This window comes from Carcharodon carcharias, chromosome 18 (assembly GCF_017639515.1).
Source record: "Carcharodon carcharias isolate sCarCar2 chromosome 18, sCarCar2.pri, whole genome shotgun sequence".
In the NCBI taxonomy this organism is placed as follows: Eukaryota; Metazoa; Chordata; class Chondrichthyes; order Lamniformes; family Lamnidae; genus Carcharodon; species Carcharodon carcharias.
Genome location: NC_054484.1, coordinates 37,195,597 through 37,223,080, shown reverse-complemented (window position 1 = coordinate 37,223,080; position 27,484 = coordinate 37,195,597). Strand labels below are relative to the sequence as shown.

The 27,484-nt window shown below is 43.0% G+C and overlaps 1 protein-coding gene across 1 annotated transcript in view; it reads left to right on the top strand.

Moving 5' to 3' along the window:
* The first annotated feature begins 2,981 nt into the window (after window positions 1-2,981).
* Window positions 2,982-27,484, top strand: part of LOC121290429 (NXPE family member 3-like) — a 265,342-nt gene continuing 240,839 nt past the window's right edge. The window contains exons 1-4 of the mRNA XM_041210866.1: window positions 2,982-3,007; window positions 3,648-3,721; window positions 3,925-4,134; window positions 21,260-21,292. Coding sequence (XP_041066800.1) covers window positions 2,982-3,007; window positions 3,648-3,721; window positions 3,925-4,134; window positions 21,260-21,292 — 343 coding nt within the window. The remainder of the gene's footprint in view (window positions 3,008-3,647; window positions 3,722-3,924; window positions 4,135-21,259; window positions 21,293-27,484) is intronic.

The following is a 27,484-nucleotide window of genomic DNA, read 5'->3' as shown; positions in this document are numbered from 1 at the left end:
TAAGAAGTGTCAATTTATTGTCCCTGCTGTTTTTTAGTGCTGCAATTAAATAGCAAGTGACATAATTTTAATGGAGTAACATTATCCAATGTTAAACCTTTTAAACTGTAAGTGCTGCTTCTCCCTTTCTCTTTTGTAACATGATGCAGAGTTTTATGGGCAACTGCTGGTGATTTTGTAGGTGGGGCGCTCATTAAATTCCCTTGGTGGCCTTCCAGCCGCCTACCTGCCTGCCCCAGACTGTCTGCAATTTTAACAGGAATGAGGGAGGCCAAGTGCCTACCCTCACCTTGGCCACTTAAGGGCTGTTCAATTTTGAGGCCAGTGGGAGGAAGTCAAGGACAGGAGACAAGTCTGGCAGGTTAACCTGCCTGGGCCTCAGGCGGGAAGAAAGGGTGGCTGCCTCCCTTATTCCCTTATTTCCTGATGAGTCCCCTTGTCCAGGTGCTCCCTCCTCTCGTCCCCTGGCCTTCCTAACATGAACCCCATCCCCTCCCTTCTTCCCGCTGAGAGCCCTCTGACTGCATACTTGGATGTGGGTTTCCGGGCACTTAGACCAGGTGTGGTCCAGCAGTGGCTCTGCTTTCAATGGCACGGCTCGGACTAGAGCTACTGGCCAATCTCCATGGCTGTGGGGCTGCCATGGTCACCAGGCATGTGTTCCCTGTTGACTTTTTTGGTGATGGGGGATGCTGCATCATCTGAAAAATTTTGCCCATGTGAAAAGCAAAGCAGATATGTACTGTATTAAGAAACTGAGATTGTGCCAAGCACAGTTCTTGATGCTTACTGAAAATGACTGACAGAGAATGTTTCACATTGTCAAAGGTGGTCATCTGGCAAGAACAGAACTAATTAAAACTCTCAAGGTTTTGAATGGAGTTATGGGAACTAATCCTGCTGGGATACGGTTCCATGAGCAGTTGGTGCTTTCTCGTACTTAGACCAAGCATTTTTAATTAGTTAGCCTTGACAGCGAGTGTTGGTGAGTCTGCTGGCCTTTAGGAGGGCATCATAGGGAAGCCCAACTCTGTTCTTCCTCTATGCCACACATGCTGTTCCAACAGGAGTCATTGGATAGTGATCAGGAGTGATAGCATAGACATTTCACTTCTCACTAATTCAGCAGTGCTGAGGCTAACTCTGCACACACTGGGGATTAAACCTGGAACTTTCCTGGTCTGGTCAGCTTCACACATTAACTGGATAAGTCCACTGAGCTGTCTGAGAATCCATGGCCAGCCTTTCTACAGATTTTAATCATGGTGTAGCAATCCTGAAGAAGTCTGTTATCTGAATTATCCTTCACTGCTTCTTTATGTCTAGAGGAGGTTGTGCATTGGAAAGTAACATGTGTGTGATGGCAATGGAAAAGATATTAATTAAAAATGTTCTTCCTTTTCATAGTATGATAAATATTTAGCTTGTGGATCAGAATCCAAATGGAGGAGTTATCCAACTCCAAAGTCTTATTCCACAATGAGGCAGAAAGTAGGAACAAGGAAGCTCCCTTGAACACACAGACTGTTGCAATGTGGCTACCAGAATCACAGCTTCACACCTGAAGAAAGGTCAGAGGGGACATTCCTTATGAAAATGAACGAATGGCCAAAACCACCCAACCCTACTGTGCCCTTTCATGAAAGCAGTGACCCAGCACATGTCCGCTTTGTAATTTTAAATTCTACAAAGACTATCTACGTTGGGGATCAGTTACAAGTGATGCTGCAAATGATTGATTTTGAAGGCCACCCAAAGCAATATGGGGGTGACTATCTCCAAGGCCGGATCCACACCCCAGATTTAAAAGCTGGTTCAGCAGGAACAGTTGTAGATAACCAAAATGGATTTTACTATATAAATTTTAATTTATCTTGGCCAGGGAAAGTTGAAGTGTCGGTTTCCCTCGTTCATCCCAGTGAAGGGATCCAAGTGCTTGAAAGGCTACGCAAGGAACGACCAGACAGAGGGTATTTTAAAAGTGCCTTCAAATATAGAGGTGCTTCAGAGACCATTGTGTGTAATCTTTGTTTGCCACAAACTAAGCCACTCTGTAACTTTACTGATCTCAGGACTGGGGAGCCCTGGTTCTGTTACAAACCAAAGAAGCTTCCCTGTTCTGCTTGTATCAACCATTCTAAAGGAGGATATGAGAAAGGTAAAACAAAAACAGAATTACCTGGAAAAACTCAGCAGGTCTGGCAGCATCGGGGGAGAAGAAAAGAGTTGACGTTTCGAGTCCTCATGATATTTCAGCAGAACCAATTTTGGTTCTGCTGAAGGGTCATGAGGACTTGAAATGTCAACTCTTTTCTTCTCTGCCGATGCTGCCAGACCTGTTGAGTTTTTCCAGGTAATTCTGTTTTTGTTTTGGATTTCCAGCATCCGCAGTTTTTTTGTTTTTATGAGAAAGGTATCTTAATTGGAGAAGAGATGCGTTATTTCCAAAGGTATGTCAATTGAGGTTGTTTTACTTTGACTTTACCTTTCCCATGCTGAACCATGGTTACATGGTTGCCAGTGGTGGAGAAATTAAAATTGGGATTGTGCAAGCAGCCAGAACTGGAGGTGTGTAGATATCTCAGAGGGTTAAAAGGCTGGAGGAGGTTACAGAGCTGGGGAGGGGAGAGGCCATGGAAATTGGGACACCTGAGAAATATTGCATGGCATTTAAAATTAATTTCCAATGATATCATAGACATTGAATAGATTTTGAGATGTTGCTAGCTGTTATCTCGCATTGATGCAGTGTGCTGAAGCACCTGTTCCTCAAGAATTTGTCCTGTTTTCTATTGTGGGGATGAATTTCAGAGCACCAATGATAACACAAAAACAATTTACCATGCACGAACATGCAGCGAAGCAGTGAATTAATAGTAACAGTCTTACAGACCTGTAATGCAAAAACAATATTACCGGCCTATACAGAGCTCACAGGTTACCTGCGTCCAAAAACAGGGTATTCCATGCTGCTGCCAAAAATGGGAAACCCAGTAAGCAAAAAGAGGTAAGAAGGGCTGAATCCAGAAGGTCAATGCCTTTTGCAGTACTGCTTGTGGGCTATAAGGTGCAGGAGTGTTTTCCCCTTGACCCAATAAGCATACCTGCTTTCCTGTCCAGGATCACCTGAGACACTCACCTCCATTTCAAATGCACACTCTCCCCATGATTTTCACCTCACAATCTCCAACTTTCCTAATCACCATGCTCTCTTCCTCTCCCCCAAACACAAGCACTCCTACACCCTGTGATACTTCCCTTGCAATCCTCCTATCCCATCTGCTGTCTGATCCTTAGCTGTGATCTTGCGCCGCAGGCATTCCCACCCAACAGGGAAACTGCCTGTCAAACTGACTGGCTGTCATGCAAGAAATCTGTTGAAACATTTCAAGACATTCCTGCTGTGAATGTCCTCAGAAACCCATACGTCCAGGTTTCTCATCCAGAACTCCTCTCTATCCATAGCCTGTGATCTAGTAGGATAGCTAACCATTACATTTTCCGTCAAAATAAATTTAAAGGTTAAATATTAATCTATCGTGAAAAATACCCTTTTATTTTTAAAATTGGAATTGGGCTATTTCCTGTATGTATTTAGTTTTTAAACTGATTCAATGGTTTAATGTGCAACATTTTTATATTTTCAGTGAAATCAATATCAAGAGGCCCATATTACCCAGTTCTACAAGTTATATAACTGTGGAGCCTTTACCTTGGGCAGGTAAGATATTGGTAAACTTGTGACTGGTAAATTCAAGGGCAGTTAGGGATGGGCAACAAATGCTGGCCTAGCCAGTGATGCACACATTCCATGATGAATTTTAAAAAAATGAAGATTTGCTCTATTAGCCGCTGTGAAAATGTGTTGATAACCTAAGGTACAGTGCGTTTTGATTCCCATTTCTTAGTTTTCTTTATTTTCAGCCACAGCTCTCGGAGAATGTGCCCGGGGAAAGCCCATGGTGTCACCATCTGGTTTTTATTATAAGGACCAATGGATGTCAACGACCTGCAATAATCGCCGGTTTGACACTCCTGCAAGAATTACAGACTGTCTTCGTAGAAAAAATATTTATCTGTTTGGAGATTCTACTGTGCGCCAGTGGTTTGAATATTTGACTGAATTCATTCCAGGTTGGGTTAGTCTGTCTGTCTGCCTCCTTCTGTCTGTCTTGCTATTTAACTCGGTTAACTACCTGTATTTATCTTCTTCCATATAGCACATGTGACACTTGAAATTTGTCAGTTTTGCCTTTATAATTGGCTCAAGTGCAAACCTGAACAAAGGAAACTAGTTGGAAAGTTACTGATGAGAAACATCTCGGGACTTATCAAAATAATCTTAAATGACTCACCAACCAATAAAAGGAAGGTGAACATGAACCAATCAAAGTACTTTTAGAAAAATGTTTTGCTCTGCCATTTTACCCCCTGGATCCATTAAGTTCTTAAAAATAAAGTATGAAATATTACAAAATAACTTGATTTAAGCTTAATGGCAACATTGTTTCCTATCTTTGAGTACCTTTATTAATGCTTGTATTTGAAGTTCTAATCTGAGCATGAACTTAATATGCTAGATTTTTTTACCCTTTGATCCCAAAGACTGGCCATTTCTCTGGGTACAAAGAGCAGGAAAAATAGCCCTAGGTCTGTTTTGATCCATCTATGGCCCTTTTAATTGCCTCAGGATTTCCAGGGCTTCCCTAGGGATAGACAGGAGCTGGGTCTGTACCTGCAATAATGCACACCAGCAAAGTGTCTGCTAATGAAGCAGGAAATGGGAATTCCAGCCTCCCCCTTCAATTTCCTGGAGGAAAGGTGATTGGACCCCCACTGATCAGAAGGCCAGTGGGGAGGGCAGGACAGTGGGGGGCAGACCCAGGGACAGGACAAAGACAGGCAACATTCAGTTCTTCGGTTTTTGTATATCCAGAATGTTTTGTGGTTTTTGATTTCTCCATCAGCAGTGAAGACCCAAATTGTGGAATATGATCCCAGTTGGAAGCCTGAGATGTATGTCAGACTGGGGGAACCATGGGTCATGTACTAGGTCAGGATAGCAAACACCAACAGTGTTGTGCAGAGTAAAGGGTTAACATCAGAAACATACACGCTGCTGATGTAATAGTAATGTCAGATCTGAGAAGTAAGAGAGATCTGGAAGGAGAAGCTGCAACCTTGTGTAGAGGTCCAAATGTGTAAATACTTGCTGTAAATAGAGAGTAATGGTTTTGAGGAACTGCGGACTCGACAGCATGGAAAATCCCCAAAACCCTGACTACTTAACTAAACATGCTGGGCCTGGGCAGGAGTTTTGTACTTTGAAGTTGTTACTTCTGTCCAGCTCCAGGGAAGATGGGTGCCAGAAAAATCTTCCTTAATATATTTCTCTTTTGCTACCAACTAGTAGCCAAAGGGAACTCTGTAGCCTGCAAATATGCACAAATTCAATCACTCATTAGTAGAATTCTGTACAAATGGAAAAGTGTATTTCTTTTAAGTTGGAAATCTATCTGAGGCACTATGAGGTGATTTTGAATGCAATGTTGATACATTTTTAATAACTTCAACTTGCAAAGGCAGTGTTTCAGAAAATATTTTCATGCTCTTGTTGCCAGTCAGTCATAGAGGCCGTGAAATTGGGCTCTGTAATGCTGTTGGTTTGGGTACTTCCGGCCACCTCTGACATGGCACGCGTGGCACCCCATGCTTTGAAGGGCGCGAGTAAGGAAGTGCCATGTCTGTGCCAGAAGAGTCAGCAGTGATAGGATTGGAGTGCCAAGCAGTTGTAGAATTCTATACACAGCACGGATTTTCAGAAAGCACTTCTGAAACCTCTGTCTCATCCGGAGCAATGCCTGAGCTGACTCAGATTCAACTGTACCATCTCCTTCAAAACCTGCAGCCTCATAGCAAGGATGGCACTGCCAATGATTGTAAAGATCACACTCGCCTTTGCCATCTACATGACAAGATTGTTCCAGTTGGGAGCAAATGATATAGCAAATATCTCCCATTATGCCATCTGCCTTTACGCCTGTGAAGTGATATAGGCCCTGTAGGCAAGATGAGGTGATTTCATCTTGTTCTCTCTCAGCAGGGAGACGTAGAATGAGCAGCCTTTGCCAGGTTAGTGGGATTCCCAGTCCTGCAGGAAGCGACTGACTGCATGCTAGTGGCTCTGCAGGCCCCATATGTCAACAGGGTTAGGTACAGGAACCACAAGGGCTACCATTCCATCTTTGTGCAGTTTGTGTGCGACCATCCACAAAAGCATTATGTTGGTGATTGCTATCTACCTTGGCAGCAGCCAAGATGCCTACATTCTGAGGGAGTCTACTATTGTTGCGGAAAAACGGAGTGAACACTCAGACCCTGGAGGCTTGTCTAGGAAGTCTTTATTAAAATCGTGTTATCACGGAGAGCCTAGTCACATACAACAGAGCCAACCAGTCTCTGACTAACACCTCTTTATACACATAGATATAGCAAAAGGTTTGTGACAGAAACTTGGGCAATTACAATATTGGCTTCAAAGGATAGCAATCAGTGTTAATGATTTAACGATTAGAGAGGACAATGTCTATGGTTTAGCAAATAGACAGGACAATGTCGATGGTTCAGCAAATAGATAGTGTTAATGACTACATATCTTGGGCAATGCACACACACAATAGTTTTTTTTCCCTCTTGGATTTTGCAGCCGTATTTGACATCTGGAGCCCCTTAGTCTGGGAATATAGCAATGGCCCTTTGATTTGCTAATTTATGTGCTGGCTCTGTGACTGTTTGGGGACATTCTACAGTAATTTCATTTTACATGTATTTTAATTTCCTTTCCCAATTATACATGTAGTTTATTTCATTCACAATTATACACGTATTTTATTCCTCCACAGCTATCATCCTGATGGCAGGCAGCAAGTTCTTCTTGACAATGCTGCAGCCACTCCTGTGGGGCAGGACCTCACTCAGTGTTGGCAGATTGTTGGACTGCCCCTTTAAACGCTGAGACCTGAGCCATGATGGCATCATTCTGAGCCTGAGCTTCCGCTGCACCACTGAAACTTTGGGTAGCTTCTGCCTATGCCCAAGTGGGATCTGAGACAGCAGTCTCCAGATGCTGCATCACATCTCGCTTTATAAGTGCTATCATGAAACTGGCCACCACTTCCATGCTGGAAAGGATGGGCTCCAAACTCAATATGATACGTCCGTGATGTTGGAGCTAGATTCCTCCTTGCTCTTTGATGATAGTGAAAGTGTTGCAAATGGATTTCAATGGAGCAAATGTGAATTCTCATATCGAAAAGGAATAGAACAGGGTACTTTCTAAATGTGAAAGGCTAGATTCAGTGGAGGTCCAAAGAGTCTTAATACAATGGGGTAGGAAGCCATGTTTCAGCTGTACAAAGCAGTAGCCCACAACTAGAGCATTCTGAACTATTCTTGGAGCCACACTTTGGGAAGGATATATTGGCCTGGGAGGGAAGGGAGTGTAGATTTACTGGAGTGATATCCAGTAAAGGCATAAATTGTGAGGAGAGATTAAACAAACTAGAGTTGTATTCCAAGGAATTTTGAAGATTAAGGGGTGATTTGATCAAAGCTTTCATGATATTAAGGGGAACAGGTAAGGTTGAAAGAAACTATTTCCACTCACTGGACTAGGGACCATAGTCAAAAATTTGGAGCCAGGCTGTTCCAGAAAGCCGATCGGTGAAGGATAGAACTGGAACCAATCTGTACACACCTTTATAAGCAATTATTTACAAAATCACAAACTATAAGCATATACCTCCTAACACAACAACCACAATTCCACAATTTCAATCTGTGCCTATTTATAGGGGAATCAGTGAATCTCCAACTAATGCCCACCAACTGCATTAAACATAATTAATATAATTAACATATTCCCTTTGCTCAAAATATAAATGAGAGTTTATATATATAACTAAAATTTCAAAACAAATGGTATCAGAAAACTCCACATTCTATATAAAGAATTACTGTACCCCTAACAATTTCTTCAGACATGCATTTTTTTTTGTAAAACAATTAGTTGATGACTTGCATCCACTCATTTAATTTTGGCGATTTCCTTACTCTCCGGCATTTGTTTCAAGCCAGCAAGGTCAATCCATAGCTTTATCTCTCTTACACTTTTCATAGAGCCACCTTTATCCTAGAATGAAGGAATATCTGTGTAATATTCAGTGGGTGAACTATCTTCAGTATGTTCATTCTATAGAATCTCACATAAATTTTTTTGACGAATAGAATCCCATATTCACAACCTCAGCAAGAGCCAATGTTTCAGCAGCCGAAGTACTTTAAACAGCCCAATTTGTTTTCTTAGTTTCCCAATTTAAAGGGCAATTTTTCAATAATTCCCCATAAGAAACATTATGAAACCAGCTGCACTAGAATATAGAAGATTAACATGTGCAGCATTGTTAAAAATGACTAGTTTCATGTTCTTTGGGTCACTTAAGGATAGAAACTTAGGTATGAATTCCTCCAGATTTAATTACCTTTTTTTGCCCTTTAAACGTTCTTGACTTTAGGATGTTTCATTGTAGTACTTAACTTCAACACACCAAAACTAGCATCTGGTCTATTCTTGAGTGCCCAACTAGTTCAACTGAGCAATCAGGTTTTGCAATTGTTCTGTCTCTTCTTTAGATTTAACATTATCTTTCTGTGACGACCTAGTGTGATTAGTTGGGATGGGAGTAACACACTCTGAATGGAATTTCTGATTTAAAGTTATTCCAGGCCTGCCATGCTTAATATCTGAACCTATATATTTTAATGCACCACAAGCCTGATTCCCACTTTTAAATTCTACTCTAATCTTATTAATAATACGTTTCTCAAATTCTGCTGTATCACCCCATAAGAAATCTTTGGAATGTTTCAGAAAGGCTTCTCTTTGAAAAGTATTACCCAGCATTTATGTTGAATGATCTACTGTTACGTGAATATGTGGCTAAAAGAGCTAAAATGATTTTCAAGATTTCTTTTCCAGGCATGGAAGAGTCCCCTCTAACATCTGTATCACCCAGTTGCTCATCAAAATCCTTAGCAACTGGCCTTGCTTTAGCCTTATAGGTCCCATTTGCAAGGACGTTTTTTTTTAGTATAAATCCACCTTTGTCACAGCCTTATCCGGTAGCTCAGAATCAATCCAAGCTCTTCACAGCTGTCTAGTTCCTTTTGTGGAGAGAGAAATGGAGTTAACATTTTGAGTGCACATGACTCTTCTTTAGCTCTGAAGAAGAGTCATGCGGACTCAAAACGTTAACTCTATTTCCCTCATCAAAGATGCTGCCAGACCTGCTGAGTTTTTCCAGCATTTTCTGTTTTATTTCATTCCCAGCATCTGCAGTGTTTTGATTTTATCTAATTCCTTTTGTTTAGCCTCTCTTATTAGCCTCAGAATTATTGGCAGCTACCAAAACATCACAATGATGAGGGCTTCTATTTCTAGCTCTGTTCTGAGACTGTTCTATAGCCTCTGTTTAATTGTATAATTTATCCAAGTTATGGCCTCTACTTGTACTTTTATGTCTGTTGGGGCTACTACTGCAAAATCCCCCTTCGGCACCTTCAGAAAGTCTTTCTCTGTTACATGATTGTTTTCTGACACAACGGTTATTCCTGTGCTTTGCACTTTGCTTTCTTACACTCCACTCTTTCACCCCATTTTGTCAGTCCATAGAGCTTGCTCCTTGGCCATCAACCTGAACAGTCAACCAATGTTTAAACTTGCCAATAGCTTTTCCCACATGTTCCATAGTTGTCACATAATTCCATTCACTAGACCTCCCTGGACTATATGGCACCCTGCTACTCACTCTGGGCAGTTGACCTTTGTTGGTGACAGCTCTGTCATGGGTGTCATGATCACTCACATTACTACTGTCCAGCCCATGATCTACCTTATTGTGCTCCTCAGGTCCTTCATCACAAACACATGACCATTTGTGGTACAAGGTGCCTTGTTCACTTCTATCAGCTGTGCAGAGTCCAAGATTTTGTCATTACTTCTGATTAATTGTGGGTAATAAATCTTAACAGTTTGATTGCCATGTTTGAAAAGCACTATCTTACCATCATGACCAATTAGCTTACCAGGGCACTTCCATTCCCTCTATTTTATAATGCACCAAATCTTCTGAGTTCAGTTCTGTTTCAGTTAATTTACATGATACCTCAGTGCTATCTGAATTTTCTCAGAAACCTCAGCCTTGATTAAAGCCTGTCTCCCTGCATATGATGCATTCATATGATGCATGTGCAGTAAAAGTAATACTAATCGTAGTACATTCTGGAGCGGGAGGACTGCTGTATAGCACAGAAGGAAATTTGGGATTTTGCCCATAGACTGAATGATGAAAACCATATCCACCAACCATCTGGAGGGAATTCTTTACATGAACTGTCCATGCCAGGGCAACTGTCAACTTGTAGGGCAGAATTTTCCTCCCGTTGGGTGGGGGTGGGGAGGGGGGAGGAGTTTAAGAGCGGGCATGCCTAAAACAAATAATACTTTTATATTTGTTACTCTTGCATTGATCCTCACTACTTGATAGATCAAGCAGACCAATCTGTTTCACATACTGCACAAGTGCAAGCACTATCTACTATTGCAGAGTTAAAGGAGCCTGCAACTAATACATTCATCACTGGCCTTGTGACCAGCATAATTTGTTTGGAAGTCTTAATATTTTCATCCTCTTCTCAGAAGTCTCTTTGTCATTTGTCTTTTCAAGGACCCCACCTCTCCACTTTGCGTGGTTCACCACGTAATGATACTCTGAATCTTCTATTAACCATTCCTCGGACATTCCTGGGGTTAATTTGCTTATTTTTGTTATTCCAATTCTGTCTTGCACTATAATAACCAGATCTGCTGAAGGTGATTTCTTCCCCAATCTGTCTGTCTTTAACCCTTCTATTGTATTGATGCATGTGTCCAGTATCTGGACCTTTTCAAAACCTGGCAGACATGAGGTCCTTTATTCTTTATATCACTATGGAATGCCCCTTTTTCCCATGAAGGCTGAAGGAAATAACTGTTCCCCCAGGATTTTTTTCAAGGCAGCAGACATCTGATCCAACAGAGTGTCCCTCATTGAGAACTGAACACCAGTTACAAACCTGTCTGTATGACATATCTTAGCACAATACAGCAATATAAATAATGGTTCTGAACCAGGGATCCACAAGTGAAATCTTGTTAATCTTTTATACAATCTTTTACAGTCCTTGATATATTCTTGCATGGAATGGCAATCTTTTTTTCTGAAATCCATCAATGTCTGACCATGCCTCATAGACATTTAATGGATCATCTTTCTTGTAGAATTCATCCAAGAACTCTAGTAGAAGGTGCAGACCTTCATTGCTATCCAAAATATGTCATTTCACATTTTACTTCTCATAGGTAGTGACAAGGCCTAAGCCTTACCTTGTTTTCATTTTAGTAGGGACCTAACCCATTTTGACATATCCACTTCATTCTTCCACTGGTCATATGGTTTAGATTCAGAGAACATCAGAGGATAACATTCCCTGACAATTTACACTTGCTTTCTACCAGTATCCACAATGGCCATTAGGATTTTGGTTTTCTGTCTGATTTTTTTTTCCCTAATTTCCAACCTTCATCTTTAGGCAACCAGCTGCTGCTACCATATTTCAGAAAGTCAGTTGGTGAACAATAAAAATGGATCCAATCTTTACACCTTTTTCCAAGCATCTATTTACAAGAGTTATACATTTTAAGCTCCTAACCCAACAACCACAGTTTCAGTTTGTGTCTAATATTAGGGTCACAAGTGAATTTGCATTTAATGCTCATCATCTCAGTACAATTACGCAATTAAAATCAATTAACACAGATCTTTTAGAGTGAAATTAGGAAATGCTTCTTCAGGCAAAAGGTGGTAGAAGTTTGGAACTTTTCTGCAAACAGATCAATTGTTAATTTTAAAACTGTGCTGGATTTTGTTAGCAAAAGTTATTAAAGGATATGGGGACAGATCAGCCCTGATCTCACTGAGTGATGGAACAGGCTCAAAGAACTAAGTGACTTACTCCTGTTTTATGTTCCTAGTGGAAGAAGACAGTCTGGCAGGCCTGCTGTCTGCACCCTCATCAAATGTTTTCATGTATGCAGCCTGATCAAATTTCTCAACTGAACCCCCTATGGCAGGTTTTGTTTGTGACCTTGCCATCCAGTGAGCTGGCACATGAGCTATCCTTTCCCCTTGGTGGCTGCAGCCTACCCATGCCCACTGACTCACTATGTGCTGGTCCTGATACTATATTAGCCTCCAAAGTTCACACAGTGCCAGTATCACTGCTGGAAGCTGCCAGTGTCAGATCAAGTAATGGTGCTTTTTCATCAGTGGTGAGCTGTTACTCCCTCTCTTCCTTCAGAGGCTGCTATGGATGGACAGGCAGCAGTTCTTGAGTATCTGAAAACAGAAAAATGGAAGGTGAGATTTGGGGCCAGGGGACTGGGGTGAGATGGGATTGAATGCAAGATGTCCGTGGTCACACTGTCTGCAGCTTGTACTTCATGTCTAGTAGCTGGATGAAGATGATGTGTAAGGTGAGAAGGGGCATAAGGCAGTAACATACAATCGTCCCAGTATTCTCTGCGATGCCGGATGTACCCAGGGTCTGATGCAGCCAGCCCCAGGATGTAGAGCACCACTTCTTCGGTAGAGCTTGGGTGCTGATTCTACTCTGCTCCCTTCTACTGCATGCCACCTTACCCTGTGGCGTAGAGGGGAGAATGTCAGTGATTGTGTAGCATCATATTTTGTTGATATACCTGCCACAGATGGATAACTGGAGGCATGGAAACATCAAGATATGTGTAGCAATTATGGCTTTGTTTAGTGTGTAATGTGCCTTTAAGAGTAATGCTTGTGGAGGAAGATCACATGATCTGTAGTAACCAATAGGAGAGTAGTGTGGGCTGCCTCTTCAGTCAGTGCAGAGATAGAGTTGAAAGTACATGTATAGTTGCTGTTGAATATATTGTTAATAAACTTAATGTTTCCACCCAAGAAGTATCTGCTGATCAACTCTATCAATAGCACCAACTCAGCCACCACTCACAACAAATAGGCGATGAGGATAAAACAAGGTTAAACAGAAGAAATCAAGTTGAAAACAAATCGACACTGTACCTCACCCAGTATTTGTAAGTTGAAGTTTTGTTCGAATTGAAGAAGTTATCCCCTCTCAGAATGATACAATTTGGAAGAATTGATTCTTTTGATTCAGCCATGGACAATTGGTCTCATTGCATTGAACGCCTTGTGTTCTTTTTCCAGGCGAACAAGATTACGGGGGGAAGAGAAGAGGTGAGCGATCCTCTCAAGTACATGTGGAAATAAAGACTATGGCCTGATTCGTAGTTTGATGGCACCCAGTGTCCCAGATTCCAAAAATTTTGATGAATTGGTGGACCTTGTGAAGGTCTTGGTAATGATGCAAAGGTTCATGTTTAACTCACGAAATAGAGCTCCAGGGAAGACAGTTGCATGCTATGTGGCAAGTTTGAAGCAGTTAATGGAACATTGTGAGTTTGGTACATCTCTAAACAACAAGCTCAGAGATTGTTTAGCATGTGGTGTGAATGAGGACAAGATTCAGAAGAGATTATTGACCGAAGCGAATTTGGATTTTAAGAAGGTGCTAGAGATACTACTGGCCATGGAAAGTGCAATAAGAGATTCAAAAGCCATACAGGGAGTGCAAAATGGTGCCGTCCTCTACTAGGGTGGGAAACTCCAGCCAATAAGGGCGCGAAAATGCAAGACACTGCTGAGAAGCAGGAAACAGACCCTGCTAACTGGAAAATGAGAAAAAATGACTTAGCAGCAAAAGCAAAGAATAATTTCAATAGAGATGGAAACAAGCAGTCTTATAACAGTTGTTCTAAAAAAATCAAGTGTTATTATTGCCACAGAAATGGACATACAATGAGACAGTGCAAGGAAAGATTCAAACAGGCTTTGAAGCAAAAGAAAAAAATCTCGGTGAGATCTACAACGTAGAACAGCCTGAAACAATAAATTCAGATATTTACTCCGAGATAAAGCAAAATACTGTGGATGCTGGAAATCTGAAACGGAAACAGAAAATGCTGGAAGAACCCCAGCAGGTCTAACAGCATCTGTGGAGAGAAAAACAGAGTTAACATTTCGAGTCAATATGACTCTTCTTCAGATTGAGGCAAAAGTCGTAGGATTTTCGAAGCAAACAGATGATGAAATTTTGGGAGACCCAACCACTCAGCTCACTCAAATCAAGCTTGCAACTGAGAGTAGTCTGGCCAATATTGAAATCAAATAGAAGGCCAAGATTAAATTCAGCGCTAGTAAGAAGAAGGCAGGTAGAAAGAAGACACAGAAACACAAATGACACTTTGGGCTGAATTTTCCTGCCGTCGGGGGGTTGGGGGCTTGTGTGGGGGCGGGCAGGAGCGAGCCCGGACCCGATCGGTGCCCCCATTTTATGTGGGTGGGCTAATTAAGGCCCACCCAGTGTGATGCACACCCGGAAGCACTGAGCGCTTCCTGTGCGGGCGTGGGGGGATTCCCTGAGAGGTTCCTTGCATGCGCGCGAAAGAGTGCAGAGATCTCCCCAAGGTACGGAGGTGCCTCAGGGAGATTTGTTTCAGTGATAAAGTTTCAAATAAAGGATTGTAACACTTTTAAAACATGACCCCTCATGTGACACTATCACGAGCTGGGACATGTCAAAGAATAAAAATATAAATTTTTATTACATTTTAAAACACTTCATGAAATTCCATCCCATCCGTGGATGAGGTTTCATGAAAAATACGAAGGCTGTCTGGGCTTTTTGCCTGCCCACCAACCTTAAGGCTTTAATGACTTTCTTAATGGCCTTAATAGGCCTTTGACAGTTCGGCGGGCGTGCAGCTGACGCTGCTACATGCCCGCCGAACTGACAATCTAAATGACGGGTGGTGATGTCGGGACGTCCGCCTGACATCACCGTGTGTCATTTTACGCGTCAGCGAGTGGGCTCCTTGCAGCATACAAATACACTTTCGTACATAGGCCTGGAAATAAAAATTGCAAACGCCAAAGCACTTAGTAGTTTGCTTTTACAAGAAAATGATGAGCTTGTTCCTGTGGAGGAACTTGTTTTACTGTTAAATTTGTCATGAAGAGACATTAATGCCTACAATGTTATTGGAAATTATTTTTAAAACTGAATTGTAGTGAGGTCTGTGTTTATGTGTGTATCTTAATTGGATTAAAGCCAGCTAGTCGGGGTGCTTTGATGTATAGTAGTTTGAGATGTTAATTTGATAAACATTAAGTAGGGTTGGAAGGTAAAGTGCAAATTTGCATTTGTTGAATAAAGCATTCAAAAGTGGGAGTAAAATCTTGCACCTAGGTGGGAAATGCCAAGTAATGCATTTATATTACTAATAAAAATAGTGGGATGAAAATGTTATCATTAGAAGATGTGACGAATACAATGGAAAATTTACATTCTAAGGAAAATCTAGGTATAAACAGAAAGGAGTTTGTGTGTGTGAGTCAGAGGCATTTAAGATCTAACCAGCCTGTAAGCCTATAACTGTGTATGCAAAGAACCAAATTGCAATGAACCACATTTTGAATTCGTAAGTTCAGATGTGCTTTGACTGGTGTCTGTTTAGAGTCAGTGGGTTATTGTTGCCTTGGTGAAGATTTACCTGGGAGTGATTAATTTGGGATTTGTTTAAAAATTATTGTGGTAGTAATTTGTAGATGTGTCTGTGTTTAACTTTGTTGTTAAATTAGTAAATGTTTAATTTAGTTTTACATAAAACACTTCTGGAGGCTCAGTGGTCTTATTCCTGAATTCAGAGCTGCATCCAATTAAAAATATAGGTTTTGATAGTTGTTCAAGTTTCCCTCTGGGATTTAAACAACTCAGACTCTACCAACTGCTGTGTCATAACAAATTTTTTAGATTCCTTGCTGGTATGTGTTTAGCAGATCAGAGAGTGGACAAGTCCGGACTCGGTCCTATCTCAAGTATGAGAACAATTGCTACATGGTTGGTCACAGGAGTCCGTATCTGACAAAATGAAACCGTACTTCAACAGAAGGCATGAAATAACTAGTCAGAATGGCATCTTATTGTGAGGAGCACGAGTGATAGTTGCTCCAAAGAGAAGGGAGCTACTTTTAATTGAACTACACTGTGCCCATCCAGGAATTTCCCCAATGAAGGCCATAGCACGCAGCTATCTGTGCTGGCCTGGGATGGATAGCGAAATAGAAAGTTTAGTAAAGCTCAGGTCCGTTACACCCACTGGAGCGGCCAGGTAGACCCTGGGTGTGGTTACAAATTGACTACGTTGGACCTTTCCTGGTTTCTGCTCATTGTCGTTGCCCATTCAAAATGGTTGGACGTGTATGAGGTGAAGTCACCAACGTCGGGCACTACAATTGAGTACCTACGTCAGAGTTTTGCTATTTACGGACCACCAGAAGTAGTTGTTCCCAATAACAGCATGGCATTTAAGAGTGCTGAAATTCAACGGTTTATCAGCCTCAACAATATCACCCGTGTGAAAACTGCACCGTACCACCCTTCCTCAAAAGGGCTGGCTGAAAGAGTGGTTCAAATGTTCAATACAGGCATGAAAAAGCTAGCTGGTGATTCCTTGGCAACCAGACTAGCACACTTTCTTTTTCATTACATGACTACCACTCATACAACGACAGCTGTCACACCTGCAGAGTTATTGTTGAAACTACATCTCAGGGCATGATTGAGTTTAATAATGCCGAATTTAGAAGGGAAGGTGGAAAGGAGTCAGGGAAGCCAGAAAACTAACCATGCCTGGCATAGTCATGAGAGGAAATTTACCATGGGAGAGCCGGAATACGTGAAGAACTTTGGGGAAGGACTAAACTGGTTATACCGGGTGAAAATAGTGCAGTTTCGTGACCCCTATCTTACCACATGAAGGTGGATGACCAGATAATCCATAAATGTGTGGACCATTTAAGGAAGAAGACACAAATCATCAAGATTTGGTTCCACCAGCTATCATGACCAGGTTTGCATTTCCTGTAAGAGTTGAGGATACCCACAGTGCCCACAGAAGCACCTGATGTTCAGGCAGCTCCAAAAAAAGGAGGTCCCTGACAAAGAATCTGAAGTTGTGGAGCTGAGACATTCCACACATACCAGGAAACCACCTGAACTTCTTTACTTTTAAACATAATATGTAGGGCTGAGTTAAAGGGGGAGGAATGTAGTAATTATGGTTTTGTTTAGTGTGTAATGTGCCTTTAAGAGAAATGCTTGTTAAGGAAGATCACATGACCTGTAATAGACAACAAGAGAGTAGCGCGAGCTATCACCAGTCAGTGCAGAGATGGAGTTGAAGTTGAAAGTACATGTATAGTTGCTGTTGAAGATATTGTGAATAAACTTAATGTTTCCAGCTAAGAAGTGTCTGCGGATCAACTCTATCAATAGTACCAACTCGGCTACCACTCACAACAAGTAGGCGACGAGGATCCGTGAGATCCAACAATATGGATGTGAGGCTGGCTTCGTTGGCAGGTGAAATCAAATATCTGAATGCTATGCCTGAGTCCTGACTGTTAGGGATAGCTGATGGATGAGTGATGGGTGTGTGAGCAGCGTGAGAAGTATGATCAATTCAATTCTTAAAATAAAAAGGTTTTGGTCCTTTTCCAAAGATCTGACTTATTTGTGATAATACACTTGACAGCTTTACTGCTCTGTATTTCTGACCTGGCCTCCCCACTGCTTCTCAGCCATAGTCCCAGGTTCCAGGTCCTGGCTTCAACCTCCCTCCCAAGCTGTTCCACCACAGCTTCAACACTGGTAACTACCCGGCTATGTGAAAAATGGCCCAGATATGTCCTATATACAAAAAGCAGGACAAATCCAACCCGGCCAATTGCCGCCCCATCAGTCTATTCTCAAAGAAAACTAAAGTGATGGAAGAGGTCATGAACAGTTCTATCAAGTGGCACTTGCTTAGCAATAACCTGCTCACTCACGCCCAGTTTGAGTTCCGCCAGGGCCACTCAGCTCCTGACCTGATTACAGCCTTGGTTCAAACGTGGACAAACGAGCTGAACTCCTGGGGTGAGGTGAGAGTGACTCCCTTGACATCAAAGCAGTATTTGACCGAGTGTGGTATCAAAGAGCTCTAGCAAAATTGGAGTCAATGGGAACCAGGGGAAAACTCTCCGCTGGTTGGAGTCATACCTAGCACAAAGAAAGATGGTTGTGGTTGTTGGAGGTCAGTCATCTCAGCTCCAGGACATCACTGCAGGAGTTCCTCAGGGTAGTGTCCTCAGCCCAACCATCTTCAGCTGCTTCATCAATGGCCTTCCTTCCATCATAACGGCAGAAGTGGGGATCTTCGCTGATGATTGCACAATGTTCAGCACCATTCACGACTCCTCAGATACTGAAGCATCCCTTGTCCAAATGCAGCAAGACCTGAACAATATCCAGGCATTCGTGCCATACAAGTGTCAGGCAATAACCATCTCCAACAAGAGTGAATCCAACCATCAGTCCTTGATGTTCAATGGCATTACCATCACTGAATTCCCCACTATCCACATCCTGGGGGTTACCATTGACCAGAAGCAGAATTAGCCATAAAAATGCTGTGGCTACAAGAGTAGGTCAGCGGCTAGGAATCGTGCAACGAGTAACTTATCTCCTGACTCCCCAAAGCCTGTCCACCATCTACAAGGCACAAATCAAGAGTGTGTTGGAATACTCCCCAATTGTTTGGATGAGTGCAGCTCCCACAACACTCAAGAAGCTTGACAGCTTCCAAGTCAAAGCAGCCCGCTTGATTGGCACCACATCCACAACATTCACTCCCTCCACCACCGAAGCATGGTAGCAGCAGTGTGTACCATCTATAAGATGCACTGCAGGAATTCACCAAAGCTCCTTTGACAGCATCTTCCATACACACGACCATTACCACCTAGAAGGACAAGGGCAATAGATAGATGGGAACATCGCCACCTGGAAGTTCCCCTCCAAGACACTCACCATCCTGACTTGGAAATATATTGCCGTTCTTTCACTGTCACTGGGTCCAAATCCTGCAACTCACTTCCGTGCAGCACTGTGGGTGTACCTACACCACATGGACTCCAGCAGTTTAAGAAGGCAGCTCATCAGCACCTTCTCAAGGGCACCTAGGGATGGGCAATAAATGCTGGCCCAGCCAGTGAAGCCCACATCCCATGAGTGAATTTAAAAAAAAACAGGCCCTGAGTTTCTTTTGCCTCTATGTCTTGCAGTGGGCCCTGCCTGTCAGTAGCAGTTATAGCAATTGCTTTGATCCATCTTCCTAGCAATAGAAAGATCTTCTGATCGTATTCCCAAACCCTGGCCCTGACTCCTGCTCTGTCTCAATCTCTTCTCCCAGCACAAGCTCCCTATTTCTCTCATTCATGTGTGTTGCTGTACCCCTCAAGCCCCTATCTCCTGTCCACATTGAGCCTCCCCTTTTCCTGATTTGTCTATGTATCAACATCTGATCCATTCTATGGTGTTAGCCATGTTGGTGTTTTGCCTGGGCTGCTGCTGCTTCTTTCATATGGCTGGGTATAGAGTAAGAACTATAATTTTATATCAAGGTGGTCAAGCCAGGATGTTATGTCAAGAGTCCTGGTGTGTGTTGCTGTAATACCTACTTTGTATTTATGAGGTGGGTATTGAGTTATGTGTGCCATGGTCTGTTCTGGGCGACCACAGGAAAGTTTTTAATTTTCCATTTGTGCATCAGGTATTCGCTTCTGCCATGGTTTATATGAATGCAGTTCATGGATGCCCATGAGCTTCATGGGAGGTTGATACCAGGGATCTTCTGTATCGGGTCTTTCACGAGGTGTTCATTCATGACTTCTTTTGAGGGCCACTCATTTTTCCAAGCTTCTTCAGGGCTTAAATTGCATGGGTCTAAACGGGCTTACGTGACTTCAAATGGAGGTGAGGGATGTTGGTGAGGTTGGTGCATGGGGAGGCATTTGCTTTCCTCAGTTCGCTGAGCTTCACGGAGCGTTACTGCATTGTGGCCAATTGGTGGTGGTGGTGAGGTGGAGGGGGGGCAGGGTTGGTGCGATGTGTGCCAGCATGGGTAACCAGGGTGTTGGGGTCGACTTAAGGGTTCCAGTGATGCATCTCATTGCAGTGTTCAGCTCAACATCAACCAGTCCAGTGTGGCCACTTCTGGTCCGTGCTGTTACCCAGCACTCAGCTACAGAGTACATGAGGGCCATCACTGACGTCTGTCGTACTTGGTTTTAAAGATGGTTCAACATGTGACGTATGAATCGGTAAAGTGATGTTTATGAAAGATGTCCCAGATGGAAGGAAAAAAATTGCAGGAATTACTCCTTTGAAGACAAAGTAAAAGAGAAATGACAACAAAAGTGTAGGGGTAGAATACAGAGTAAGAGGGAAAAAAAGGAGAGCAAGACAAGCAGATAAACAAAGACAGACAGTGAAGGAATTATGGTGGGGAGAAGAGGTAGAGTGATAGTTACAGGAAAAAAGGCAATTTTTTTCCATGGAGGTCAACTAATATAGTTAGAAAATTCTCAGGTGACATCCGTAATTTATTGAATTCCTGAGTCCAATTTTGCCTAAATAAACAATAATTGAATGTGACCTAATTAACAGTGACGTTCAACAGGACGTTCCCACAGAGTAAGCTTCCTCTGTTCACTAAGTTGGATAGAAATATTTCTCAAAGGGAGGAAGAGAAAATCTGACACAGTTAACTCTCAGCAGCCTTGCTTGTTGCTCAGAGGTCAGATAGACCAGCATTGGCAGAGCACTGGGAACAGATCAACAGTCTGCCTGTTCCTCAATTATATAATTATAATACTTATGTTTAAGGTGGAGAAACATGAAAGAAGAATAAATAATTGACAAACTAAATGGAAGTAAACTAATATACTACAGGAGATATATGCTTATTTGTCAGCTTGTCTGTGCTTGCTGTAAGATTCCACTGTATGATTTATGTCCCTTACACATCTATTAAATTAGCAGGCTGTGGTCCCATTTTGGTTTTCTGCTGTTTGAAATGATGTATCCTCCCAGTTTCATATGTGAACATCAGCAAGATTGTGTCTTAGTGTGTTAAGTAATGTTACCTTTTCTGTCCTAGGTCTCAAAATATTCAATCTTGGCAATCCTAAAAATATTGGCCCTCACCTTGCTGTGAACTTGGAAAACACATCATGGTAGAATATCGACCTCATGGCCCACCAATCTGATTCAACACTGTTTCAAGCCAGGACCTGCACTACATTGCAAATGAACTGGATGAAATTAAAGGAGGAAAGGACACCGTTATAGGCATCACCTTACGGTCTCATTACAGCACTTTTCCAGTAGAAGTCTATATCCGAAGACTACAGAATATCCGGAGATCAATTCTATAGTTGCTAGGCAGGAATCCGGATACAGTGATTGTTATGAAGACTGCCAATGTCCAGGCCCTTCCAGGAGAAGTCAGCCTGTACAACAGTGACTGGTATTCCTAGCAACATGATTTAGTGATGAGGAAGATGTTCACAGGCATCAATGTGGCATTTGTGGTACCTGGGAGATATCAATAGCACATTACCTGCCACATAACTTACAACCTGAACGAATCATAATAAAAAATGAAATAGACATGTTTCTTTCGTATGTGTGTCCTTCCAGAAAGAGATAAATACTGTAATAGATCTGTTCCAAACAGGTTTTAGTTATCATGTGATTCAAAATCTAAGTAATACCATCAGAACTCTTAGGTTTGTGTAATTGCCTTAAATTAATGTGCATTTTTAAAATTGATAATTGACTTTTAAAACAAATAATTTTTGAATTATTCAAGTGTGAGCATATTCATTATGGTTGTCATTATGGTTGTAACCAAATGAGGTTTTTGTTTTTGTTGTGTACAAATATTCCATTATAACTGAAGGAAATTTAGTTTAAAAGAAAGGCTGTACATGGCTATTTATTAAATTGCAGAGGGGATTTCCTAAAGCAGGGTAGAGTAGAACAGTTTTGTGTTGCTGTGAGTGCAGCAAACTCCAGCTTGCTCATTATCACTGGAAGTTCATCTCAGTTAAATGAAAAAAACTAATTGAAAGCTCAGGAGACAGAGATTGAGAAAGGAATGCATTGAATGAGTGCAGTTGACTATGGCACCAATGGGCAAGGACCTACACAAGAGGGACCAACAAAGTGTAATAGGAGATTCCATAGTCAAGGGGCGGGGCAGACAGGCATTTCTGTAACTGTCACCATGACTCCCACATAGTGTGTTGCCTCCCTGGTGCCAGGGTAAAGGACATCATGACCAGGGTGCAGAATATTCTGCAGGGGAAGGGTGTGAACCAGAACTTGTGTTATATGTTGGTACCAGCAACATAGAGAGGAGAGGGATTGTGGTCCTATGGTCAAATTTTCAGGAGCTAGGGAAGAAGTTTAAAAGTAGGACCTCGAAGGTATTAATTCCTGGATTACTCCCAGTGCCACATGCTAGCCAGAGTAGAAATAGGAAGATAGGATCAATGCATGGCTTGAGGCATGGTGCAGGAGGGAGGGCTTTAGATTCTTGGGGCATTGGAACCAGTTCTGGGGCAGAAGGTACTTATTCAAATATATTCATAAAAGACAGAGAAGGCAAAAAGGGAGAAAGGGTGGGAATAAGGATTATGGAAGACATTGTACTGTTGGAAAGAGGAGATATCAACAACCTGGGGGGGTTACCATTGACCATAAACTGAACTGGACTAGCCATATAAATACTGTGGCTACAAGAGCAGGTCAGAGGCTGGGAATTCTGCGGCATGTAACTCACCTCCTGACTCCCCAAAGCCTGTTCACCATCTACAAGGCACAAGTCAGAGTGTGATGGAATGCTCTCCACTTGCCTGGATGAGTGCACCTCCCGCAACACTCAAGAGGCTTGACACCGTCCAGGACAAAGCAACCCACTTGACTGGCACCCCATCCATAAACATTTACTCCTTCCACCACTGACACACAGTGATAGAAGTGTGTACCATCTACAAAAGGCACTGCAGGAATTCACCAAGGTTCCTTTGACAGCACCTTCCAAACACATGACCACTACTATCTAGAAGGACAAGGGCAGCAGATGATGGGAACACTACCACCTGGAAGTTCCCCTCCAAGCCTCTCATCATCCTGACTTGGAAATATATCATCATTCCTTCACTGTTGCTGGGGCAAAAATGTTTTTTTTTCCTTCATGGTATGTGGGCATCGCTAGCTAGGCCAGTATTTATCGCCCATCTCTAATTTCCCTTGATAATGTGGTGGTGAGCTGCCTTCTTGAACTGCTGCAGTCCATGTGGTGTAGGTACACCCACAGTGATTTTAGGAAGGGAGTTCCAAGATTTTGACCCAGCGACAGTGCAGAAATGGTGATGTATTTCCAAGTCAGGATGGTGAGTAGCTTGGAGGGAAACTTGCAAGTTGCAGTGTTTCCAACTCACCCAACCTACCTGTTTTGGGTGGTTAAAATTACCGCCATTATTTCAGGTTGGTGATCTTTTGTCAGAACTGGAAAATATTACAGGTGTAACAGGTTTGCAGCAAGTACAAAGGCAGGGAAAGGGATGAAGGGAGGAAAGAGCGAAAGAGGAGGTCTGTGATAGGGTGGAAGGCAGGATGGATTAAATAGAGAAAGGCATGATAGTGCAAGCAGAAGACATGGTGGTGGAAGAGCACTGATTGGGCCTTTGTTTAAGGCAATGCAAAACGCTCTCAGGCCATCTTGGTGGGGGCTGGAGATGTAGAAGAATTTCACCATGGATGTTCATGGTGAAAAGGAAATGGTTAGGGCAAGGAAACTGAAAACTGTTAAAGTGGCAGATGTTGGAAGAATCGTGAATATAGGTAGAAAGAGACTGAACAAAAGGAGGGAAAGATAGAGTTCAGATCAGAAGAAATCCATTCCAAAGGGCAAGAAGAGGTAGAAATGATGGATTCACCAGAGCATTCCTGTTTGTGGATCTTGGGTAGCAGGTAGAAGTGGGCTGACCCGTGTTGTGGGACTATGAGGTTGAGGCTTTAGATGGGAGATCTCCAGAGGAGATGCATTTAGTATTGGTTGGAAAACGATGGTTTGATGTTTGGTGATGAAGTTGCAGACCAGGCAGAGGTGAGAGAGCTGACCATCAGCCAATGCAAATTAGAGGTCTGTTTGTGCAACATAAACAACTCCACCCCTTTCAGCAGGCTTGATTGCAATGGTCAGGGTTGGGCTCGAAAAAATAGAGTGCTGCAAGTTCAGAGGGAGGGAGATGAGAATGAGTGAAGGGAACAGAGAAATTGATATGGTTGATGTCACTCCCGCCATTCCCACTGGAAAAATCCAGAAAGGTTAAGAGACCAGAGGGAGTGGTCCAGGTGGAATGAGAATTCTGAAGACAGTTAAAAGGGTCCGGTGTGTGGGGGACAAAACCTGGCCAAAAACATGGGCACAGAGGAATAGGCAACGGAAGAAGAGCTCAGCTTCCTGCCAAGCTCAAAATTCATTCATTATGGGCCTAGGATGATGAAGTTGATGCCTTTTCTGAAGATTTTTTTTGAGGTCAGAGACGACAGTGAAAACAAAAGATGAGTTGAGGAGCTGGATTGGGTTCAGAGGAAAGTGAGAGAGAAGGATCCAGAGGGGTGTTGGAATTTTAGAGTGGAATTTTCCATGCCCATTGGCGGCAGACATCATGACAGGAAGTCCAAAAATCAGTTTCATGCTATCGTGAAACATGTTTGCAATTGTCTGCTCCACCCATAAGTGGTGGTCTGTGTTTCCTGCCACTGGATGTTGGGAACTTAATTATAATACATCTGCATATCTTTATAGCCCAGCCCGCTGGAATCATCCTGCCACACTGGATCATCCGAGCACGTCGGCGTGATTGCACGCTGATGTGTTTCACAACTGAACATAAGTGACGTGCACTTGGTGAGCTGCATTTGCTCGGGACGTCAAGGTTTGTTTGCCTACCTTGCTTTAGGCAGCATGTGCGGTTATCAGCATCAGGCTCCTCAGACAGCACCACATCACTTTTAGGGGGACTGATGGGTAGGTCTTTACTTATGAGACCGGCTGTAAGATGGAGGTAGCTTTTCAACGGCTGCAGGGCTATGGCTTATTTGGGGAAGGGGGAGAAGAGGCCTTAGGCAACGGAAGAGGCTGCAGGGTGCGGGCTATACTGGGAAAGGGGGGCATCCCAGCGTGTGTGTGTATGGGAACACATGTTGATCTGTGGAAGTGGCCTCAAGAGGGTGAGGGCTGAGGAGGCAGTCTACAGAGGAGACGAGTCCAGATGGAGATGTGAGGGTATGTGTGTGAGAATGGGTGATGACCCTTGAGCTGCCAGTGAGTGAGATGCTAGTGAAAATGTGATGGGCTTGTGATTGTGTGAGTTTAGATTGATGAGATGGTTGCCTTAATGTGGCGGCACAGGTGAGATCATTCATCCTCTTTCTGCACTGGAGGGTGAACGTCTTCTTGCACTTCCACCACTGCCACCTCCTCCCAAGCTGGAGTGTTGACACTGATGGACCTTCCGTGGCCGCAGCAGGGCTAGAGGACATCATGGGCTTCAATGGTGTCCAGAAAGAATCCCAGGGATGTGTCACTAAATCAGGGGGTGGCTGCAGTCTTTTTGCCTTTTAAGGCTATATCTTCTGCACAGCAGACCTGGGCTAGAAGTACTGAAAGGTGTGCACGCTGCACTTTAAATATATGCCTGGCGTGAAGAAACAGCAAGGTGACAGTGTGACGGGTGAATTGTAGGCAGCCTGCCAGTGAAAGGGCGTATTGCCAGGGATGCATGATTATTGAGGCTGGATTTGGATGATACAGCATGAAAATCTGTAAATGCAGCCAGCAGGTAAGATGTCCTTTTTCCCACCCGCTACCTGTTATGGCACGGCTGAAGGTAAATGCCAATTAGCCCAAATCCCAGATGGAAACTTGAAACAGCAGCCAAAATGGTTCTTGCAATTTGTATAGCATGAGGAGAGGTTCTGAAATCAGGAAATGATGTCTCCGACTACTTGTGTAGATTTTATAGTAGAGTAAACATTTATTAAAAGAATAAAGCAAAAAACAATAAAGCACAATTACACTTCAACACAAGAATGGCTGCACACAGAAAACTCTACTTTAAAACAGTTTCACAAGATCTTAATTTAACTGCCCTCAGAGCTAACCATCCCCTTTTCTGTTTAGCAACTATCCTTATAGATTTCAAAATCTATAGAATCCCAGTAATTTAAAAAAAATTAATTCATGGGATATGGGCTTCACTGGCTGGGCCAGCATTTATTGTCCATCCCTAGTTGCCCTTGAAAAGGTGGTGGTGAGCTGCCTTCTTGAACCGCTGCAGTCCAACGTGGGGTAGGTACACCCACAGTGCTGTTAGGAAGGTAGTTCCAGGATTTTGACCCAGCAATAGGAAGGAATGGCAATATATTTCCAAGTGACTTAGAAAGGAACCTGCAGGTGGTGGTGTTCCCATCTATCTGCTGCCCTTTTCCTTCTAGATGGTAGTGCTCATGGGTTTGGAAGGTGTTGTCTAAGGAGTCTTGGTGAATTCCTGCAGTGCAACTAGTAGATGGTACACACTGCTGCTCCTGTGTGTTGGTGGTGAAGGGAGTGAATGTTTCTGGATGTGGTGCCAATCAAGCGGACTGTATTGTCCTGGATGGTGTTCAGCTTCCTCTGGGTTGTGGGAGCTGCACTCATCCAGGCAAGTGCAGAGTATTCTATCACACTCTTGACTTGTGCCTTGTAGATGGTAGACAGGCTTTGGGGAGTCAGGAGATGAATTATTCATTGCCTCTGACCTGGTCTTGAAGCCACAGTATTTATATGGCTAGTCCAGTTCAGTTTCTGGTCAATGGTAACCCCTAGGATGTTGATAGTCGGGGATTCAGTTATGGTTATGCCATTGAACATCAAGGAGCGATGGTTGGATTCTCTCTTGTTGGAGATGGTAATTGCCTGACACTTGGGTGGCATGAATGATACTTGCCACTTGTCAGCCCAAGCCTGGATGTTGTCCAGGTCTTGTTGCATTTGGACATGCAATGATGCCCTGGAGCTGAGGTGACTGACCTCCAACAACCACAACCATCTTCCCTTGGAGTCGTACCTAGCACAAAGGAAGATGGTTGTGGTTGTTTGAGGTCCGTCATCTCAGCTCCAGGACATCACTGCAGGAGTTCCTCAGGGCATTGACCTTGGCCCAGCCATCTTCAGCTGCTTCATCAATGACCATCCTTCCATCATAAGGTCAGAAGTAGGGATGTTCGCTGATGATTGCACAATGCTCAGCACCAGTCGCAACTCCTC